This window comes from Halichoerus grypus, chromosome 1 (assembly GCF_964656455.1).
Source record: "Halichoerus grypus chromosome 1, mHalGry1.hap1.1, whole genome shotgun sequence".
NCBI classification, from domain to species: domain Eukaryota; kingdom Metazoa; phylum Chordata; class Mammalia; order Carnivora; family Phocidae; genus Halichoerus; species Halichoerus grypus.
In genome coordinates this window covers 163995086-164015004 of record NC_135712.1, presented here as the reverse complement: position 1 = coordinate 164015004, position 19919 = coordinate 163995086, and the positions used below count along the sequence as shown (strand labels likewise).

Here is a 19919-nt window from a genome sequence, read left to right as displayed (position 1 = left end):
TGCACACAGACCTCCAGGGCACCCCTTCTGCCCTGCACCCTGCTAGTGGGAGCCTCGCCTCTTTCTCACCATCCACAAGACAGAGCCAGTGGGTTGTTCAACCTGCTGAGAACCGCTCCAGCGCGACTTCACTGTTGCCAAACCAAAATCTCCAATTTTCACCGTCAGGCCTTCATGGAGAAATATATCTCAATGCTTGTTAAGGACTCTGGTTTCAAAAGAATGGTCAAGTTAATTTTGAAACACTTCCCCAAGGTCTTAAGAGCACAGCATCTCTCGGCCTCCTGTCTGTCCCCAGCCTTCTCTGCACTGGTTTGCTTGGATTTCTAAAGTTTTAAAAAGTGCTTCCTCCAGGAGGCACGCAGCCATTGCTCAGGGTGCCACGTTATTTGGCTCCAGCCAAAAATCAGGCAGTTTCCCCATGCTGCTTCTCCCCGTTTCCACTTCCAGGTGCCAGGTCCCTGGCCTTCTGACCTTCCCATATAACACAGGTGCCTTAAACCCCAAGATTTCTAAGAGCACAGGTTGCCATCTGCAAGGAGCGGGCCTGGCCCGTGATGGCTTACATTTGTTTCTGCCTGCTTTGTGCCCTCAAATGCCTGAAACATGTGAAGAACAAATGGCACATCCCTCACTGAGCACTGTCCTATGAGACTTCTTACTAGAATAGGGACCGCTTGGTGACTTCAAATCAGGACCAAACTCACCTCATTTCTGGATAAAGAAGTCAGGCAGTTTAAGGCCGACTTGGGATCTGCCAATGCCCAGTAACACATACCTCCTTCAAATCTGTGGGCTCTGCTCTCGTGATAGGATGTGTCACTCCCAAAAACCCATCACTAAAACGTAGTGGCCCAAATAGGCCACGTCCCACAATCTGACTCAGCCCAACTGTGGCTCCTCTCACTGGCCACGAAGCAGAGTAGGGCCCGTAACGCCATCCCCACTCCTCAGAGGGAGAAAGGCTGCAGGCGGGAGGCACATGGACAAGGGTTACGTTTCCTGCCCTAAAGCACGAAAACAACGTCTTCAGTCCCCTTCTGTAGGAACAGTCTCAGAAAGGGGAAGGGCTGGTTCCAACAGTGACCTCTAAAGAAACCACTTCGGTACACTGAAGTAATGAAACATCTGGCCTGCAGCTACTTTCTGACCAGATACACACTATCCCACGTGCTGGACATAAACATGAAAGACAAAAGCCCCATCCTTCCAAGTTAAATTTAGTAATGAAGAGCATAATAAAACTTTCAAGCATAACCCAAACATGTATCTCAACTCTTGTGCAAATCTTTCCAAAGTCACTTTTGCTGGGATAAACTAAAAAGTCTCCCTTCCTGTTTTTCTAAATTTAGAACTGAGCAAACGAAACAACCGTCAAAGGATACTGTTGGATTTCATGTCTCTGTGGATGATGTTCTTTGCATGCAAATAGCTGTGAAGGAAAAATAAATCATTAAAAACAGTCTGAGGGACATGGGTAGAAAGCAGCTTCAAATTCTGGCTAGGAAGGAAGCCACCTGAGCGCCTGTCGCCCAGTGCGGGGCTACAGGTGGGGACTGGCCGGGCACCGATGCAGGCTGGACCACATCGTGCCTTACCTGGAAGTGAGACCACAGTGACCGAAGCATCACTTCTACTCAAAAAGTAATTCTGACCACCCAAATGTCCATCCACCAATGGCCGCATGAATAAAGTGTGGCCTACCCGTACTATGAAATACTGTTCAGCTGCAGAAAAGAATGAGGTACTGACACGTCTACAGCATGAACGAACCTCCCAAACCCGTGTGTGCTACGTTGAGCCAGACACAAAAGACCTCATCTTCTTTCTATTTGAGAGAGCGAGTGAACAAGGGGGGAGGAACAGAGGGAGGACAAGCAGACTCTGTGTTGAGTGCAGAGCTGGACCCAGGGCTCGATCCCAGGGCCCCGAGTTCATGACCTGAGCTGCAACGAAGAGTCAGACACTCAACCAACGGAGCCACCCAGATGCCCCAAGCTCATCTTCTATCGTGACAAATGTTCTACAATTAGATAGTGGTGACGTGTGCACAACTCTGTGAATGTACTAAAAACCACTAAGTCGTATGCATTTAAAGGGTGAATTTTATAATATGTGGATTATAGCCGTAATTTTTTCTACAAAGTAATTCTATTTTTTTTTTTCTTAAGATTTTATTTGAGATAGAGAGCAGGAACGGGGAGTAGGGACAGAGGGAGAAGAGAAGCAGGCTCCTCGCTAAGCAAGGAGCCTCGATGGGATCATGACCTGAAGGCAGACACTTAACTGACTGACCCACCCAGGCGCCCCTGGCTAGTTTATTTCTTAAAATGTATAGAATGTAAATTCCGTATGAATTTTAAAAGTAGAATGTTGAGATTTTACATAGCACTTGCAAGCACAGCTGGGGCTATGAGGAATTGCCGCTCTTCCACGTAAGAGGTACCTCAGAGGAGAAGTGTGACTCACACACACACCACATCACACACACCCCTTTCACAGAGAAACGTGCTCAAGCACAGAGACTCAAACGGGTAGTGTTCCGTGCACGTGCTAGGGATGACTTAAGCATTCTCCAAAAGGAAAATGAATTATCCAAAACCAGCCCTTCCTGTGGAACAAGCACACGTGCTGCTGGGCCACGGCTCAGAGCACACACTCCTGCAGAGGCCAGTGCCACGGCTGTCCAAGCAGAAGGTCTGGAGGCCACACTACACTCTTCGGCATCTGGGTGAATTCTGAGGGCAGTGGCTCCAACCTGAATCTAAGCCCCACGGCAGGTGGCCTCAGCCTGGGCGAGGAACCTGGAGTTCTCCCTCCCTCAGCCCACCACTTAGCAGACTTGGCTTTCTCCTAACCCAGGTCCCGATGTAGGGCAAGTTGATGCCTGGACCCCAGACTCTGCAGTCAACAAGCCATCTACTCACTCCATTCCCTGAGCAGTCTGGCGGGCAATGTCAATCAACTGGAACATCTGGAATTTAGTCTCCTGGACATGCAGGTGTTTGTAGAGGCTGCTGCCTTCGCACCACTGGGTCACAATCGCCAGGTTATCCTTCGTCATGTACCCCATGAAGAGCAGGATGTTCACGTGCCGTGTTTTGCTGGAGGGGGTGGGGGGAAGAGAAAAAAGGCCCTGATTCTTCAGTTGCTGCAGAACAGAAAGATCTACTCTGCTTTCCCACTGACGCCGGATCCTGTGTCCTTGACGCCACCGTGCTTACAATCTGGGTGGCTGGCAAAGCAAACACGCAGGATTGCTGATCATCAAGTTGGTGTTGTGACAAGGAACCACTGTTATTCGCCTCAGTGCTGGCCTTCAGAGAGAGGACACTCTCTCCAATCAACTTGCACTCGTGATTCCTCCCACAGGGGTCATGGGACCCCAGATCTGTGGAATCCACCATTATTCACCTTATTCTTACAAGTCTAAATAATGACTCAAGGACTTAGAAGCTGAAGGTTCTGAAGTCCAGAATAAGGCAAACTGGCCATAAAAAGAGCTCTTGGAAATAAATGCGAAAATAGAACCTGTTTCTCCCTATCTCAAACCAAAACCCAGAGAAGAACCTGGGCTGTTGAGCGTAGTGTGCCCACAGGCCTGGAGGAGCGGAAGGGGGGTGTGCTCATCACAGGCGGCTTCTAGAGGTGTGACAACCAGGTGAGCTGGAAGAAAACCTTCCACACCCTTTCACTTGTAAGGAAAGAGTTCCAGCCACAGGACTCCGCAGTGAACACTCACTAAGCCCCAGTCCCAGCCGTGGGCCCTCAGAGACCCAAGCACATGCCCTGCAGGCCCGTGCCCCACCAGCCGCGCCCACCCCTGCCACTCCGGGGAGGCTGGACGGGCTAGCGCCCTACTCACCGGAGGACAGCCACCTCGTTCCTGAAGGCCTGGAACTGCTCTGGTGTGGGGTCGACAACCTTTAGGATTTTTACTGCAACATCTCCTGCAAATTAGTTTGTAGTCAGTGCAATCAGTTGAATGACCTTATTTTGTTGTTTTTCACATACCCTAGTTTTGAGAAAGATAGTGAATCACTTATTCAGATATCACGTACCTACACATACAGAACAAATACACAAATTTCTAAATTGTTCAAGTGGCTGAAAAAAGTTAAATATGTTATATTACTATCCTTTAAATACCACCACACAGGCCTTGAACAGGTTTGGTTTCAACTCTTCCTATGAAGCCTGGCCTCCCCAGCGGCGAGGTCACACGTCTGAAGGGTCGAAGCCAGGCCTGTGAGGGGGGCAGTGGTGGGCAGACACAGAGGGGCCAGCAGACACAGTGTCTTCTGGGCCAGGAGACAGGCCATTTAGCAAGCAGGTGATACCAAACTCAGCAGCCACATTTTTTTTTCTTTTTTGGTTCCAATGGATTTTTTTTTTTTAATATTTTATTTATTTGACAGAGAGAGAGAGCACAAGTAGGCAGAGCAGCAGGCAGAGGGAGAGGGAGAAGCAGGCTCTCTGCTGAGTGAGGAGCTCACTGCGGGGCTCGATCCCAGGACCCTGGGATCAGGACCTGAGCCAAAGGCAGATGTTTAACCATCTGAGCCACCCAGGCGCCCCTCAGCAGCCACATTTTAGTGAGACCTAAGATGGTGCCTTATACAAATTCAAAGATGATACTGAAATTAAGCTTCTTTGCCTTTAATACCATGAAGCTGTAACCCTAGTGATTCACACCGCCTGCTGACTGTGCCCTGGTACGGCGTGTGTCCTCGCCGGCACGGTCGCCTTCAGGCCTCCTAGCTGCCCTACGACATAAGCACCGTCACGCCACCCTCAGTTCACAAGCAACACAGAAGCTCAGTCCCCGTCCAAGGTCATACAGCCTCAAACCAGAAGTGCTGGAGCCGGGGTCAGAACCCCAGTCCGACTCCAGCGGCTGACCTTCTAACTTCCACACTGACCACAGACTGCCACACTGCGAGCTTCTTTACATAACCTCAGAAACATCCAGAGACCGAGTCTACTTTATGTGTGCTCCACTTTCTGAAGCGTTTCTATGCTGTATTTAGCAGAGTAATTATAATAAATGACACAAAGCCCTATAAGGACCTCAGATTTTCTTGGCAAATGAATTTTACTAGAACACAGACTTCTGAGGATCAAACAAAGTAGGAGCTGGCTGATGGCACCTCAGAGGTAACAGAATTCCCCCACTTACCAAACACGCCCCCTCGGCAGTGCCCCCTTGCAGCAGCCTCCGTGGGAACATTCCTCACTTCACTTGAGTACTGGTAAAGAGATGGTTCTTAGGACAGGTCCCAAACTGTTGCCCTGTGGTCTCTGGTTTTATCATCTGAAGCTGAAGTCCCCACTTAATAGCAGGAGCTCATCCAATTCACTGGCACATGGATTTACCGAGGGCCCAGAGCTGCCCTCTATCCAGGAAGACAGAGCTGGTAAACCATGCAGCCCCACCTAAAGTTCCTTATGACTGAGTAGGAGGGTAAGAGTCTCCTGCAGAATTGCTCATTCTGGAGCAGTCTGAGCCAAGATGAGAATGCTGGGGGCGGGTGACAGGAGAGTAAATCTGTTTGCAGAGGACGTAGAAAGGTTTTCTGAAACAAACAGGATATAAGCCAAGGGAAGGATTTAACTAAATGGGACAGACTGTCCCAAACTAGATACACCAGGAATAAAGGGAAGGTAAGGGGGATGAAAAAAACATGAGCTATGTTTAGGGAACTCGTGTGTGATCTGGGCCCCTGGAGACTAGGACAGAGGCCAGGGAGGAGTCTTGCCCCAAGAGCCTTGCATCTGCAGACAAGATACAGGCAACAGCGGTGACACTAGTGACAGAAAGGAGGGCTGGAGCAAGAAACCCCAGGAAGGTGGGCTGGTCTGACATGGCTGAGGGTGGGGCCAGGAAAGGACAATGCTGGTGGCCCAGGCACTAGGCGGGGTTTTAAAGGGATAGGCCAGGGTGGGTAGAGGAAGGCTTGGGGAGATGCTGGATGGGCCCTCAGGAGGGGTTGCTCCTTGGGACCTTTCCTTTTTTACAGCTCTCCCAGGGGCGCACTCCAGTTGTCACCAAACTCACCTTCTGTGTCACCCATTTTGGACCTGATCAAAATGTAACCTCAGAGCTCAGAAGACTCACCAGCAGCCAAAGCCCGCTTACAGTGACTCTCTGACCTTGCAGTCAGACGAACATCTCCACCTCCGGCCTCTACTTCTTGGCAGAGTGAGCAGGACTTACTATCCCTGCTCAGAGTTCATAATCTCTTTGTTCCATCACCAGAGCCAGTTCAAATTCTCTCATCTTTCTAAACTCTATTACCCAAATCTGCACTATGGCTCCGTGTAAGTCATCTGCTGTCTCTACCTGTGACTTCACACAAGTCACTGGTGGGAAGAGTGAACAGGGTCAAACCAAAGACAGAGCCCCAATGGCGCCTACAAGGACCCATCCTGCCTGCCAGCTCACGGTTTGTAGTTAACAGATTATATGTAATTTTTTACTGAAACCCAGAGACTGTATACTATAGCATTCCTTCACTTTCATGCAAATACTCCAAGCATTGCCGTAACAGGAATTCAAACTGCTAGGAGCAATGGGCAAACTTTATAGGAAAATGGATTTCAACTCCTATAAAGAACGAACGGTTTTGTACGGGTAGGACTGCCCCAAACTAGAATGAGTTCTCTGGTAATAAGCTCCCCAGTATTCTGAATTTCAGGCCAAGGCTCACCCAAGCCTCCTGAAGGTCTTGCATAATCTGAGACCCACTGACTTCTAACATCTTTTCAAACAGTCAGGCGAGTGGACCACTTCAAACCCCCTGTTGCTGCTTCCTCAGGTATCTGCCCGCCCCCCGGAGCATCATGCAAGTGCTGCTTCCTCAGCAGAGTCCTTCCCTATTAACCCACCAAAACTGCACGGGGCCTGACATTCCATACCAGCTTTCCTCCATTTTCTTCTCTTTAGCACTTATTACACACTTTCTACTTTACTTCGCTTAGTTATTGTCCCCACCAGAACAGAAACCCCATAAGAGAAAGAATTTTTATCTGTTTTGTTCGCTGCTTCACTCGTAGCCCCTAGAAGAATGCTTGATCCTAGAAGAATGTTCAGGGAACAGCAGATAAAGAAATGAATGAATTCTAAGGTGCAACTGCCTGCAAGGACTGTTATGAATGGACGAGCTGTCTGAAGTTCTGGCATGGTCTGTGCGGACAGCCGCTGACACAGAATACTAGGGACCCAGCCGCTCACAGCACAGGTCAGGAGTCCGTTTCTGGCGGGGAAGCTGAGACTCGGTGCCCAGCTGGAGGCCCCCAGGTGCGCACAATCAGGTCTGGACCTCCAACAAAGGCTGTTCTCCAACCTGCCCTGGAAGTCCTCAGGGCCAAGCACACCACCCAAGTCCACCTCTCCAGCATTCCATGCAACAGACATTTAGTAATACTGCTTATTGCTAATCTCTTCTTTTGAACATGTTTCTAAGATGACTAGAAAATTGTATAGTATTAACATTTCTTTTCCTTCTGGAATTATCCACACACCCTTATAGTTGGCAATCTTACAACATCTAAAGGATGGTACTTCCTTCCTTTAGCAAGTAATATAAATGACCAAGGTAAATGACCAGGGAACATGTTATGGAGGGTAGCTCAAAACAACTGCGGGAAGTAGTTACTTTTCCTGACACCAGGGCTCCTTACTTTCCCTTAACAGTGAAGTCAGAGGCAAATGTACTACAAACGAGTTAGGACACATTCCTATTGATCTTATCATGTTTTTGGTAAGACACTGGTACCTCACGCAGCTACCACTGAAGAAGGAAGAGCTATTATCAGTTGGTAACTATGCTATGTTTTACCTTTTTTAAACACCCATTTCCTGTTTTTAACATTTAGGGTTACCTAACACCTATTAGGTACACCCCTGCTTTCTAGAACAGAATAGAATGAACACCACTCCGGCTCTTCTTACTGATTCAAAAGTTATAAAGCTCAGCGCTAGGCTGGGATGGGGACCCGGACATGGGCTCCACCAGGCTGGTGGCCTCAACACTAACGCAGCCCAAGACTGAGGGCTTTGCTGTCTTCTCCTCACGCCATGTGACAGCCCTGGCTACCATCAGTACTGCTGTCTGCATCCCTTTGACTGTATTGTTGATCATTTGCAGAGGGTGGCAAATCAGATCCCAAACTTATGCTCTGTGTGTGAGCCCAAGGACACGAAATAAGTGAGCTTTAGTTCATGGATCTGAGGCCTCCATCTTGGCTGCTCTGAGACTCTGTCTACTTTCACAGCTCCTAGGTAGAATCAAAAATTTTTAAAATCACAACAACTGTAATTTTTAAGAAAGTGAATAAACATTTTATTACATACAGGAACCAGAAAAACAGCAACAACAACAAAACACACAAAGAAGGAAGTATAGCACAAACAATCCAGAAATTATGGTTTCCCTGGCCCTCTTGTTTTATTTCATTCACAGACCACGGCTTGCTTTCTGAGGGGCTGACATAAAAGTCCATTGCTCCTTGTTCCTCTGACTTTTGAAACTTAAAAAAAAAACTAGAATCTTAAAGTATTAGACATGTTGGGGCGCCTGGGTGGCTCAGTCGTTAAGCGTCTGCCTGCGGCTCAGGTCATGATCCCAGGGTCCTGGGATCGAGCCCCGCGTCAGGCTCCCTGCTCAGTGGGGAGCCTGCTTTTCCCTCTCCCTCTGCCTGCCGCTCCCCCTGCTTGTGCTCTCTCTCTCTGTCAAATAAATAAATAAAATCTTAAAAAAAAAAAAAAAAAGTATTAGACATGTTATCTACATTCTAACAGAAGTCTTTCTGGAAGTAACACTGTAACAAATACATCCCCTTTCCATAGTCCAAAAGCTTACAGAATTAAGAGAAAACACAAGCTCACAGACAGTACTGTGGCAAATGTAACTAATGCTTTGAAAAATTATGAATCCCCCCAAATAAAAATGCTCAAGAAGAGGAAACTTAAATTTGAGCACCACTTAACTACACATCTACTGGCTTTCAGCTGATGCTTTAAAAATGTGGTATAAAAATTATTAAGTACAGGGGCGCCTGGGTGGCTCAGCTGGTTAAGCATCTAACTCAGGTCATGATCTCAGGGTCCTGGGATTGAGCCCCACGTCAGGCTCCATGCTGAGCACGGAGTCTGTTGGGGATTCTCTCTCCCCCTCTGCCCCTCCCCCTGCTCTCTCTCTAAAATAAATAAATAAATCTTTTATAAAAATGATTAAGTGCTCCTAATGGAAGCATTAAAAGCAATATGTACTGCTCTACCTCCTATAATTACTAACAGCCTTGTCTCAGATACAAGCACTTCATCCCACAAGATTACATTCTTCTTCCATGGGACTATACCAAAATAAAAGCTTTTGCACAGCCAAGTAAACTATCAACAAAAACAAAAAGAAAACCTACTGAATGGGAGAAGGTATTTGCAAATGATTTATATAAGGGATTAAAGTCCAAAATATATGAAGAACTCACACAACACCAAAGACAATCTGATTTAAAAATGGACAAAGGTTCTAAAGAGACATTTCTCCAAAGAAGATATACAAAAGGCTAACAGGTACATGAAAAGGTGATCAATATCACTAATTATCAGGGAAATGTATATAAAAACTCAAAACTACAATGGGATATCACCTCACACCTGTCAGAATGGCTAGTATCAAAAAGACAAGAAATAACAAGATCTGGAGAGGATGTGGAATAAAAGGAAACCCTGTGCACTGTTTATAGGAATGTAAATTGGTGCAGACACTGTGGAAAACAGTACAGAAGTTCCTCAATAGATTAAAAATAGAACCATCATAAGATCCAGTAACTATACTGCTAGGTGTTTACCCAAAGAAAACGAAAACGCTAACTTGAAAAGATAATCTGCGCCCCCACATTCACGGCAGCATTATTTACAATAACCAAGATATGGAAGCAACTTAAGTGTCCATCCATAAATGAATAAAGATGTGATATATATACACAATGGAGTATGACTCAGTCATAAAAAAAAAAAAGAGAGATCTTGCCATTTGCAACAACATGGATGGACTTAGAGGGTATTATGCTAAGTGAAATAACTCCGTGAAAGAAAAATATCATATGATTTCACTTACATGTGGAATCTAAAAAATAAAACAAGAGAACAATCAACAAAAAAGGCAGAAACAGACTCACGAATACAGAGAACTGGTGGTGCCGGAGAGGAGAGGAGTGGGGGGGATGGGCCAAACAGGTGATGGGGATTAAGAGGTACAAACCTCCAGTTATAAAAGAAATAAGTCACAGGGATTAAAGGTACAGCACTGGGAATACAGTCAATAATATCCTAATACCGTATGGTGACCGAGATGGCAGCTATACTCAGTGTGGTGAGCATGACGTACCGGACTGTCAAATCACTATGTTGTACACTTGAAACTAAATGAACACCGTATGTCAACTATACTTCAATAGTAAAAAAAAAAAAAAAAAAAAAAATTTAATTGTTTTCCTTTCTAAGGGAATCGCCAAGACATTTATGACGTCTATTTGGGAAATACCCTGCAAGAGCATAAACTCTCTGTGACCCGGGGAGGGAGGCCGGTAGTATACTAGATACAATTGTCAAAGGAAAAGGAATCACATATTCAGTCCTGTGCCAGTTTCCTTAAAGAACAAGACATTTATCAGACGATGAGCTAGCTACAAAGGGCAAACCCATATATTTATTAACATAAGGCACTCAGAAGACTGGAGATGTTTCTCAGTTTTCAACATCTTGATTTTAATGCTCTGTTCATTTGATGTTCTTAACTTCTCTCAATCTCTGCCCCTGTATGTATAAAGATAAACATGAAACCATCCAAACTAGAAATATAGCTAGGCACTTTAGGGGTTTTTTTGCTTCATTAAAAATGTGAATTCAGAAGGACACCTTTTGGGGAACATGGAGCATTTTCAAACAAATGTTCCCTATATTTGCTAACATCTTAAAGCCAGAGGCATTAAAAATCTGAGGGAAAAATGTTAAGTATGTTGCCAAAATACATAAGCTGTGTCCACAGATTTTAAAATTGTACCTTTCTTCCAGGTGACAAAGTGTTTCCATTACAATAAGAACACTAACACTCCACATAGATTCAAGAATGAAATCTGTGCGTTCCCTGCTTGATGGGGGTTCCCCACAACCGAGCCAGGGCAGCGCAAGAGAACCTGCTTCATGAGGCTCCAGGCTTTCCTAAGCCCAGCTGTTTGACCATGGGCATGTTAGTTGCCCTCTTGGGACCTCAGTTTTCTACATGCCAATCTCTAAGGTTTTTTCCAGCTTTCTGTTTTAGAATCCATGCCCCCCTCATAGCAGTGGACTCTTACTCATCTAAGGAACTTGAAAGCACATCCCCCGTGCAGCCTGTATTTAATCAGTTCCTGACACTTGACTAGAGGGCTCAACTCTTGTTCACCAATTTCTAGGTTCACCTGGAAACCATACCATACCAATTACAGCATCACTGAATCTAAGAACAATGCTGTGAAATGTCACTGAGATATGAAGTTCAAGCTTCAGATGTAATCAGTTGTCCCTGGAGAGCATGACCGCGAGTGGCACAACACAGTGAATCGATAGGACCCCCTCCTTGGCCCTCTCTGGGCCTTGCGGTAGAAGGCGTGCCCCAAACATACCGTGCCACTTGCCCTTATACACCGTGCCAAAGGAGCCTGACCCAATCCGAGTGGACAGCATCACTTCGCTGGCTTCTATTTCCCAGTAATAGCTTGAATCTCTCTGTCCACGAGGCCTCTGAAACCAGCAGAGATCATTAACACACTCCATGCAATGGTAAAGCTCTGTTTAATGAGGGTGTCAGAGAAAAGAGCAACCCAAATCCACCCATTCTCCTATCTTTTAAAGGTGGACACTACCTGTACTTCCAATTTTGATATTTTGAAAAAAATAGCATTTTAGTTGTGCCCTGCCTTACAACAAGCCACCAAATTCTTCAACACGAGCATGCCAAAAATGGCACTGATGTTTATGATACCCTTAAGTGTTTTTTTATTAGAGCCCCCACCCTACCCCAATTAAAAGTATTCTCAATCCTGACTAGGTTTTTCTTAGTAAATCCTCACACGCAGGAGGTACTGTAAGCCATACTCACAATTTTGTTTTTCTCCTGGGTCCCAGATCCTGGTGCCCGCTCTCTCTGTGCTGGCACAGGGGTTTTGGGCTGTGACCAGCCCGTTGGGCTCAGATTGTTAGGGCTGCTGGACAAGGCTGAAGGTGAGGCTTAATAGACAAGACAAACAGAATCCACACATGGATAAGCCAACAGAAGATACATAGCATAAAGAGAAAAAGCCCATTATTATTTGCTAAGTAACTTTGGAGAAGTACCTGATTCACTGTGGCTTCGAATTGCATCCTGAAATAGAAAAGGAAAGCTGGTCAATTTCTGCACCAGAAAAGATGTTCTCTGGGGGAAGGAAAGGGGAGGAGGAGAATTTACAGAAACAAAGTAGATTATAAAACCTCTAAAATACAAAAGGTCTAATTATATATTCTAACATTCCTTTGATTAAATTTACCAAATGTCAGTAGCCAATTATCTCTAAGATTATCACCAATTATTTGGAGAATTGATGTTAGCTTTTTCATTTACCACATTCATTTGGAATGGAAACTACATTCCTTTTCTCAGGAGAAAGCAATGCATATAGCAAAGTGACACTCCTGCAGGAACACTAGCAAAGTTACTATCAGCTGAGATCTTTCCAATGATTGAGGATCTTACTCCACTGAGGCTCAAACAAAACGAAACAAAAACAGAACTTGGGGATTAGGTGGGAAGCTCACTCTTACTCTTCTAGGAATTCAGGGCACATTGACCAGAAGTTGGATTGGATAAGGGTAAAACACTAATTACAGCCTAAAATCATGAAACGCTGGAAGGACCATAAATCCCCCAGTCCAAAACCTACATTTTACATATAAGAAAACACATATAAACAGATAAAGAGACTTGACCAGGATCACACAGCCAGTAGGTGGCAAAATAGAACCCAAAACCATCACGCATGGATCTCAGCCCTGAGCTCATTCACCACAAAATGCTCCTGGAGACCTTATGGGTAAGCTCTGAAATTAGTTACATTCTACTTAGGTGAAAAGTCAAAGACTACCTTTAGAACTTATTAGAAACTGTTTGGGTAGAACAGTTTCAATCACAAGGCCTTCCATAAGACCTAAATTCCCATTTATAAATCCTCACTTGGAATATAGAAATAATTATTATATAAAACCATTTGGCCTCCATATCCTCAAAAAGGTATTTTTCTAGAAACCCCAACTCTGTTTTCTTTGTGTAACCACAATAAAGATACTTTTTTCACAGAACTATTAATGGAATGTTTCCACTCCATAACATTTTTACAAGATAAAAGGAATCATAAACCAAGCTGCCCCTGGCAGCCCCACCCAAGCAATAAAGCCTGGACCTGGGGTTCCCAAACCTGGCCAGTCTTTAGAATCACCTAGAGAGGTGTTTAAGAATACCGATTCCTCCTCTCCTCAGCTAGGACTGATTAAGCATTTCTGGGAGGGAAGGTGGGAAGCCCAGGAATCTCTGTTTTTAAGTAGACAGGATGACTGCCAGGTAGACAAAACACTGGCCAAAAATAACCTGAATTTCAACAGAATATTCAGCAGCTATAGCTTTATTATCCAACTAATCCACTCTGTTTTTAGTCAAAGCATGGCACAATGTATTTTTACCGACCAGAATTATATTACTATGCACTAGGATTTTTTTCTTAATGTCACAGTAATTTTCTGCCCTGTATCCATTATATACCTCGTATTTTATTCTGAGCTAATTTCTACAGTTGGATTTATCCTAGAAAGAATTTTTTTTAAGATTTTATTTATTTATTTATTTGACAAAGAGATAGAGAGCACAAGTAGGCAGAGAGGCAGGCAGAGGGAGAGGGAGAAGCAGGCTCCCCACCAAGCAGGGAGCCTGATGCAGGACTCGATCCCAGGACCCTGGGATCAGGACCTGAGCCAAAGGCAGCCCCTTAACCGACTGAGCCATCCAGGCGCCCTAGAAAGAACTTTTCAATCATCTTGTAATCTAAATATTAAAGAGAACAACAAATGGTTTAAACAAAGAATGTATACTTTAAAAAGCTGAATCATGTGATTAAAAAAAAAAAAATCAAAATTTGCTCTGCCTCTAAAGCTTAGAATTAATACAATAGTGCTAGTTACTTTTTAATAAAAATTCAAGAATTTTCACTTTTAATGTCCCCTCTCAGTATTAGGGTGTTTACACAGAAACAAATCATGTAACAGAAATCACTAGTATATCATTTTATTATCAGGGCTAATCATGATAGAAGTAACAAAATTCATAACTTGCATACACATGACCTCCTCACAATAATCTTGTGCTATTCAAAGTGCCCCCTCAAATGGCCAGTTCAGGCCCACATGCAGAAGCCAACATTTTTGTTGAGTCCCTGCCACCTCTGACTGGTAGGACAGGCATTTGGAAAGTGATTTGAGGTCTGAGGTACAGTTGTACCTGAAGTGGCAGGTGTCCCTCAGATTTTTCAAGGAACAATTCATGATGCAGGGAGAACATAGCTGTCACTGATAAGCTTTTAGCAAAAGATTTTCAGGGCATATCAAGCAAATAGACATGTCCCGTTTCTAAAAGAGGTATAAATACAACAGTGATGCTCTGAGCACCAACTAAATAAATCTAGCATTAGTCTTTGGTTGGAATTAATTTTTTTAAAAACATTTTAATGTCCTTGGCTCAAAATCTCACTTGAGAATTTATTTCACCTGTCAGCAATCCCACATTTTTTTTTTTAAAACTCCTATACACTCTATTGTCAAAAAAGAAAACAGGAAAACAAGTCTGGCAAGAAATATAAAATTTAACTTAGTGACTGTTTCATTTTTGATAGGCTACTGTCCGACAGTCTTAGCAATCCTGTTAATTTACAAGAAAGCAAAGGCATGAAGAAGAATACCTACTCTTCCCCTCAAACAAAATCGTCTGGACCACGCCCTGGGAGAAGCATTCAGGCTGTTATTCTAGTCCAAAGCAATGAGAAATAAAGAAGAATAAAGAACAAAGGAAGTATTTAAGTGTATTCAGTTGTTATTAAAGATGAATTAGAAAGCAAACCAAATAGAACACACCAAAAAGCCAAGAAAAGAAAAAGCAGTTTGAAAACGCCAGCTTTGGGTACTTTTACATCTCCCTAAATAACCTGCTTAGTAATCCAATGACTCCACCCTTTTATTTCTAAATAAAATCACTTAAGAGTCTCTCAAGAGGGCTTGTAGTTCTCCATCACTATTATTTTCTTTCCCACACCAAACTACTCTTTATATAGCTCATTCACTAGTTCACTCAAGTCCTATTCAAAACTAAAATGGAAAGAACGAGTTCAAATGTTAATAACATTTCTTCAGGAAATTTCAGTTCTCCACTTGAATGATATTCCAGTTGGATTATCGAGCCAGTGTACAGATATAATGGTTAAAAAATAAATTCACAAAGTCCAGGGTCCTGAGAAAATGCAGCAACATTCTTTATCAGGTTTGAAACCCAAAACTTGGGGCGCCTGGGTGGCGTTAAGCATCTGCCTTCGGCTCAGGTCATGATCCCAGGGTTCTGGGATCGAGCCCCACATCAGGCTCCCTGCTCGGAAGGAAGCCTGCTTCTCCCTCTCCCACTGCCCCTGCTTGTGTTCCCTCTCTCACTGTCTTTGCCTGTCAAATAAATAAAATCTTTAGAAAAATAAAATAAAATAAAAAATAAAGAAAAAGAAACCCAAAACTCTCTGACACAACAGTCAACCCCACCCCAATAACAAACTGATACTCCTCACCACCCACAAGGGGCCCTATTACCTCAATCATTCTGCTGTCCACAGGCAGGGTGGTGCTGACCATGTGGACATTAGGTGTGGACGTCGACCTCTGCCTCTGGGAGAGGGAACCTTCAGAGGAAGGGCTGGAGGAGTTGAATGTGAAGGCGTGGGGTGTGGAGTATCTGTGCTGGGAACTAGACGAGGAGAAAAAAGAAAACTCCATGAATGACACTCAGCCCTCCCCACTAGTGAAGTCTTTCAACTATTTACTTCATTAAGATACTCAGGGACAAATCCTACTTGTACTAAAACCTTGGACAAAATGTTCCCTTCTTTCAACAGACACCACTTAAAAAATTTCTTCTGTCTAGGTGCTTTTGCATGCCAATTTTTGAAAAGGAAAGAATACATGTGCTTGGAATTCACATGAAAACAACAATACATTTTAAGTTGTCTTCTATTTAATAAATCACCTTGACAGAATATACAAAATTTTCAGACCATCTCTAGGAGACAATAGATTGGCATTTGCCAACCATGCCACCACCAACCAAGCGAGTTGGCACTTGCCCAGACTGATTTAGAGAGCTTGAAGGAAGAGTCTTAGATTTAAGACAGACTATTGAGCATCTCTGCAAAAAAGCCAGCATTTTAGCCACTATGCACCCTCTCCCAACTTAACCAGCTTTCAAAGTCAGTTAACGTGAATTCAGTTTTCAAGATGCCAATGCGCAACTGTGAAATAATCACTGGCCTCTTCCAGCCAACCCCACTCCCCCATCAACCATAGTGGGAACATGCAGTAAGTATAACATTTTCATTATTTGCTCTACAGATTATTTTGAGTTTTGTTCAGATTCAAGTAACACTATGCATGAATTCAAGGAAAAATAGGCTAGTTTTTCTAAGAGAAATTGTTCTACTGCCCTGAAAAATTGCCTTCTCAGGTAAGTGCATGTTTAGGCCCTCAGAAGCTTGTCTTCTAGTATGAAATTTTCAGAAGCATGTAAAATTTTGGTCAGACTTGCTTTTCAAATTATCAAGAAAAATAAAAGTCATACACAAATGTATATCCAGATATCATTTCAATACAAATTCCTTGTTCTGAGATATGCTGCCTTTAAAAATTTCCATGGTAGTTTTTAAAAGGTCATTAAATGTTATTCAATTATATATACATTAAAGTCAGATATTTTGACGAAGATGCAGATTTTATTTTAGGTTCCAAATTCACATGTAACACTGAACAAGACAATGAACTCAACAAAGCTCTGACTTTAAAGGTGGAGATCAGAATAAAAACAAGTTATGTCCAAACTCACAGGCGCATCAGAAAGGATATTCATATTAAAAATCTAATTCGAGGGCGCCTGGGTGACTCAGTCCTTAAGTGTCTGCCTTCGACTCAGGTCAGGATCCTGGAGTCCCGGCATCCAGTCCCACATCGGGGGCTCCCTGCTCAGCGGGGAGTCTGCTTCTCCTTCTGACTCTCATCCCACTTGTGCTCTCTCTCTCTCAAATAAATAAATAAAATCTTTATAAAAATTAAAAAAAGCTAATTCGACTCTTTTTAAAGATTGCAGTCTATTAAATACCATGATTTTAGCAATGCAAGGCCATAATTAGCATTCCAAAGTTAGGAGTTTTATTTTTATTGGATCATTGTATATAGTTTTGGGACCCTTCCCTTGAGGTACAACTTGCTACCATACGGAGGGAGGCAAAATCTGAAGCTCTTTAAAATGTGATGAGCTATAAAGGGACATGCTATGATAATAGAAGAAAACTGCAGTCACAGTCACTTTCCAAAATGTAAAAGCTACAGGACCACATTTTGCTTTAACACCAATATTAAGTCCCGCGGTAGTAAAGGGTTTACACAGGGAGAGAAGGGAATGCAAAGGAACTCCAGTCTTTTGTATTCAGGCTTTTAATCCCACCCACCCCAACAGAATTTTCCAAAGAAAAGCTGTAAGTAAAAAAATTACCTAACAGGCATCCGGGAAACAGACTCTCGCATCCGACGCATTGTCAAAGAAGGCAGTGCTGGGACCCCACTATCACCAATAGTAGAATTTGGAAACAATCTACATGAAATCAGAGGAAGAATTGCAGTAATTTTACAGAGTCAGACTGCCTTGCCTTGCTACTCTTGCTAACAGCTACTCAAACTTCTAGTCAAATCTTCTAGTCACATTTTGCTCGACCATTTTAGGCTACCCAGAGCAAAAGGGACCACCAACCCAAATGACTGGGTTTGAATGAGTACAGAATGTGAACAATACTGACCTGCCAATGAACATACAGGCTCTAGTGTGCATTTCTAAAAAAAGAATACTGGTCCAGTATCCAGTTTTAACACTATCGTAGGGTACATGATAAGCTAAATCACATAGAACTTTTCTGGAAATATTCTGTCTTGGAAACACACTTATAAAAAGACCGAATATGAAAAATGTCATTCAGCACCAAAAATCATAAATAAAAGTGATTAGCATTAACTGGCATCTTCTTTCAATGAGATGAACACTTGTGCCCAGCAATTTCACAGGTGCTACCTCAGTAAATCCTCACGGGAACCCTGCAAGGAGTGTACTACCCTTTTTCTTCAGATGAGTGCACTTGAGGCTCAGCGGTGATTAGTTAATGGTAACGCCAAGATTCTCACCCATGTCTGCTGAACTCCAAGCCTGTGCCACTCAGGCTACACAAGCAAAAGCAATGTGACTACCGCAAAAGCAAAAAAGGCATTCCCATCATGGTTTAATGACAACACTCCCTTTGTTTTTCTAGGACTCTCAAAAAGGGATAAAATTTTGACTTTTCATACCCCCATTAACAGTTCTTAAAAGGCAATTTGGAACATGTAGTTTCAACTTAAACCTCACTAAACACAAGTATCTTTTGAAGTTTTACATCACTTTAAAACTAATGTTTTCTCCAGTTAGAGGTGAAGAAAATAACACCAACCACGCTTTCTGCCCCTTCTCAATAACAAAGGTCTGTTTAGCATATTTAACAAAATAAAGAGTAGTGTCTACTAGCAACCGAATAGATGATACTGCTGAGAGAGGATAGCCGAAAGTCTTTTTGGTTTTCACATCCTTTTGTTGTTTGCTTTACTAAATCACAGCACATCAATCTCTATTTGACAGATAACAGTCCTATAACCTGCTTGTTTTAGAGAGCTGTGCCACACTAAAACTCGCTGGCTTCAGAACTGTCATATTTCTAAAGTAGATGGTTTCCAGATCATGCTAATTCATTCAATAAGTCTAAAACCCAGACTTGTCAGTCAAATATACAATAAGCACCTTCAAAAGAGTTTATACCTTCCCACCCACTTATATTCTTTGAAATAAGAACAATGCCTTACAAGAGCTGTCTGATATTACTCCAGTCCACACACATAGTAGGTACTTTGGTGCTACAGTGCTCGTGAAATTTGTAGCCACAAGTCTGACAACGAAATCCATTTAGCAGGAACTTCTGACAGATGTCACAGAAGGCAAGCTTCAAGAAGGTCTTCCGTGCCTAGAACAAGAACACAGGTGTAAATTATGTTGAATAAATGAAAGACAACAAAAGACAAAGTAATTTCCGTCTTGGTCTCCAAGAGGTCTTAAAACAGAATGAAGAATCGTACTTCCAACATTTGTAAAATTCATGCCCAGAAATTAAAGTATTATCTGTGGCTAATTAAACCTAAACTGCCTTACTGTAAACAATGGCATAATGGCAGTTTTGAACAATCCAACTATATGCCTCGTACCTCTGAGAAAGTCCTATTATGCCAGTCAAAGCACCCAACATGCCACAAAAAGAGAAGAACTCTGTAACTTACAAAGTTGTGTGTTGTAAGGGGAACGTGATCCAGGAAATCTACTTGAAGTTCTTCTCCAATCAACGAGGCGGCATCAGTATTCCAATCTAAACGTGCTTTTTTACTGAAGGGGATTTTTAAAAACATAATATAAAAGGGAAATGTTTAAACAAGGTAAGAGTTCAAGGCCAATAAACAACAATGGCTACCATTTATCTCT

At 43.2% G+C, this 19919-nt stretch overlaps 1 protein-coding gene across 5 annotated transcripts in view; it reads right to left on the bottom strand.

The window, feature by feature from the left end:
• The window catches only part of RAF1 (Raf-1 proto-oncogene, serine/threonine kinase), a 75739-nt gene that overhangs the window by 1895 nt on the left and 53925 nt on the right, over positions 1 to 19919 (bottom strand). For 3 of the 5 annotated variants that reach the window (XM_078074902.1, XM_036073573.2, XM_036073578.2), the window contains 12 exons: positions 19721 to 19823; positions 19253 to 19410; positions 17865 to 17963; positions 15917 to 16070; positions 15032 to 15091; positions 12383 to 12410; positions 12147 to 12274; positions 11671 to 11788; positions 3866 to 3950; positions 2928 to 3104; positions 1386 to 1432; positions 70 to 188 (listed from right to left, as the gene is read on the bottom strand). In XM_078074902.1, the coding sequence (XP_077931028.1) occupies positions 70 to 188; positions 1386 to 1432; positions 2928 to 3104; positions 3866 to 3950; positions 11671 to 11788; positions 12147 to 12274; positions 12383 to 12410; positions 15032 to 15091; positions 15917 to 16070; positions 17865 to 17963; positions 19253 to 19410; positions 19721 to 19823 (1276 nt within the window). The remainder of the gene's footprint in view (positions 1 to 69; positions 189 to 1385; positions 1433 to 2927; positions 3105 to 3865; positions 3951 to 11670; positions 11789 to 12146; positions 12275 to 12382; positions 12411 to 15031; positions 15092 to 15916; positions 16071 to 17864; positions 17964 to 19252; positions 19411 to 19720; positions 19824 to 19919) is intronic. The other 2 variants (XM_036073577.2, XM_036073579.2) reach the window with 1 other exon arrangement.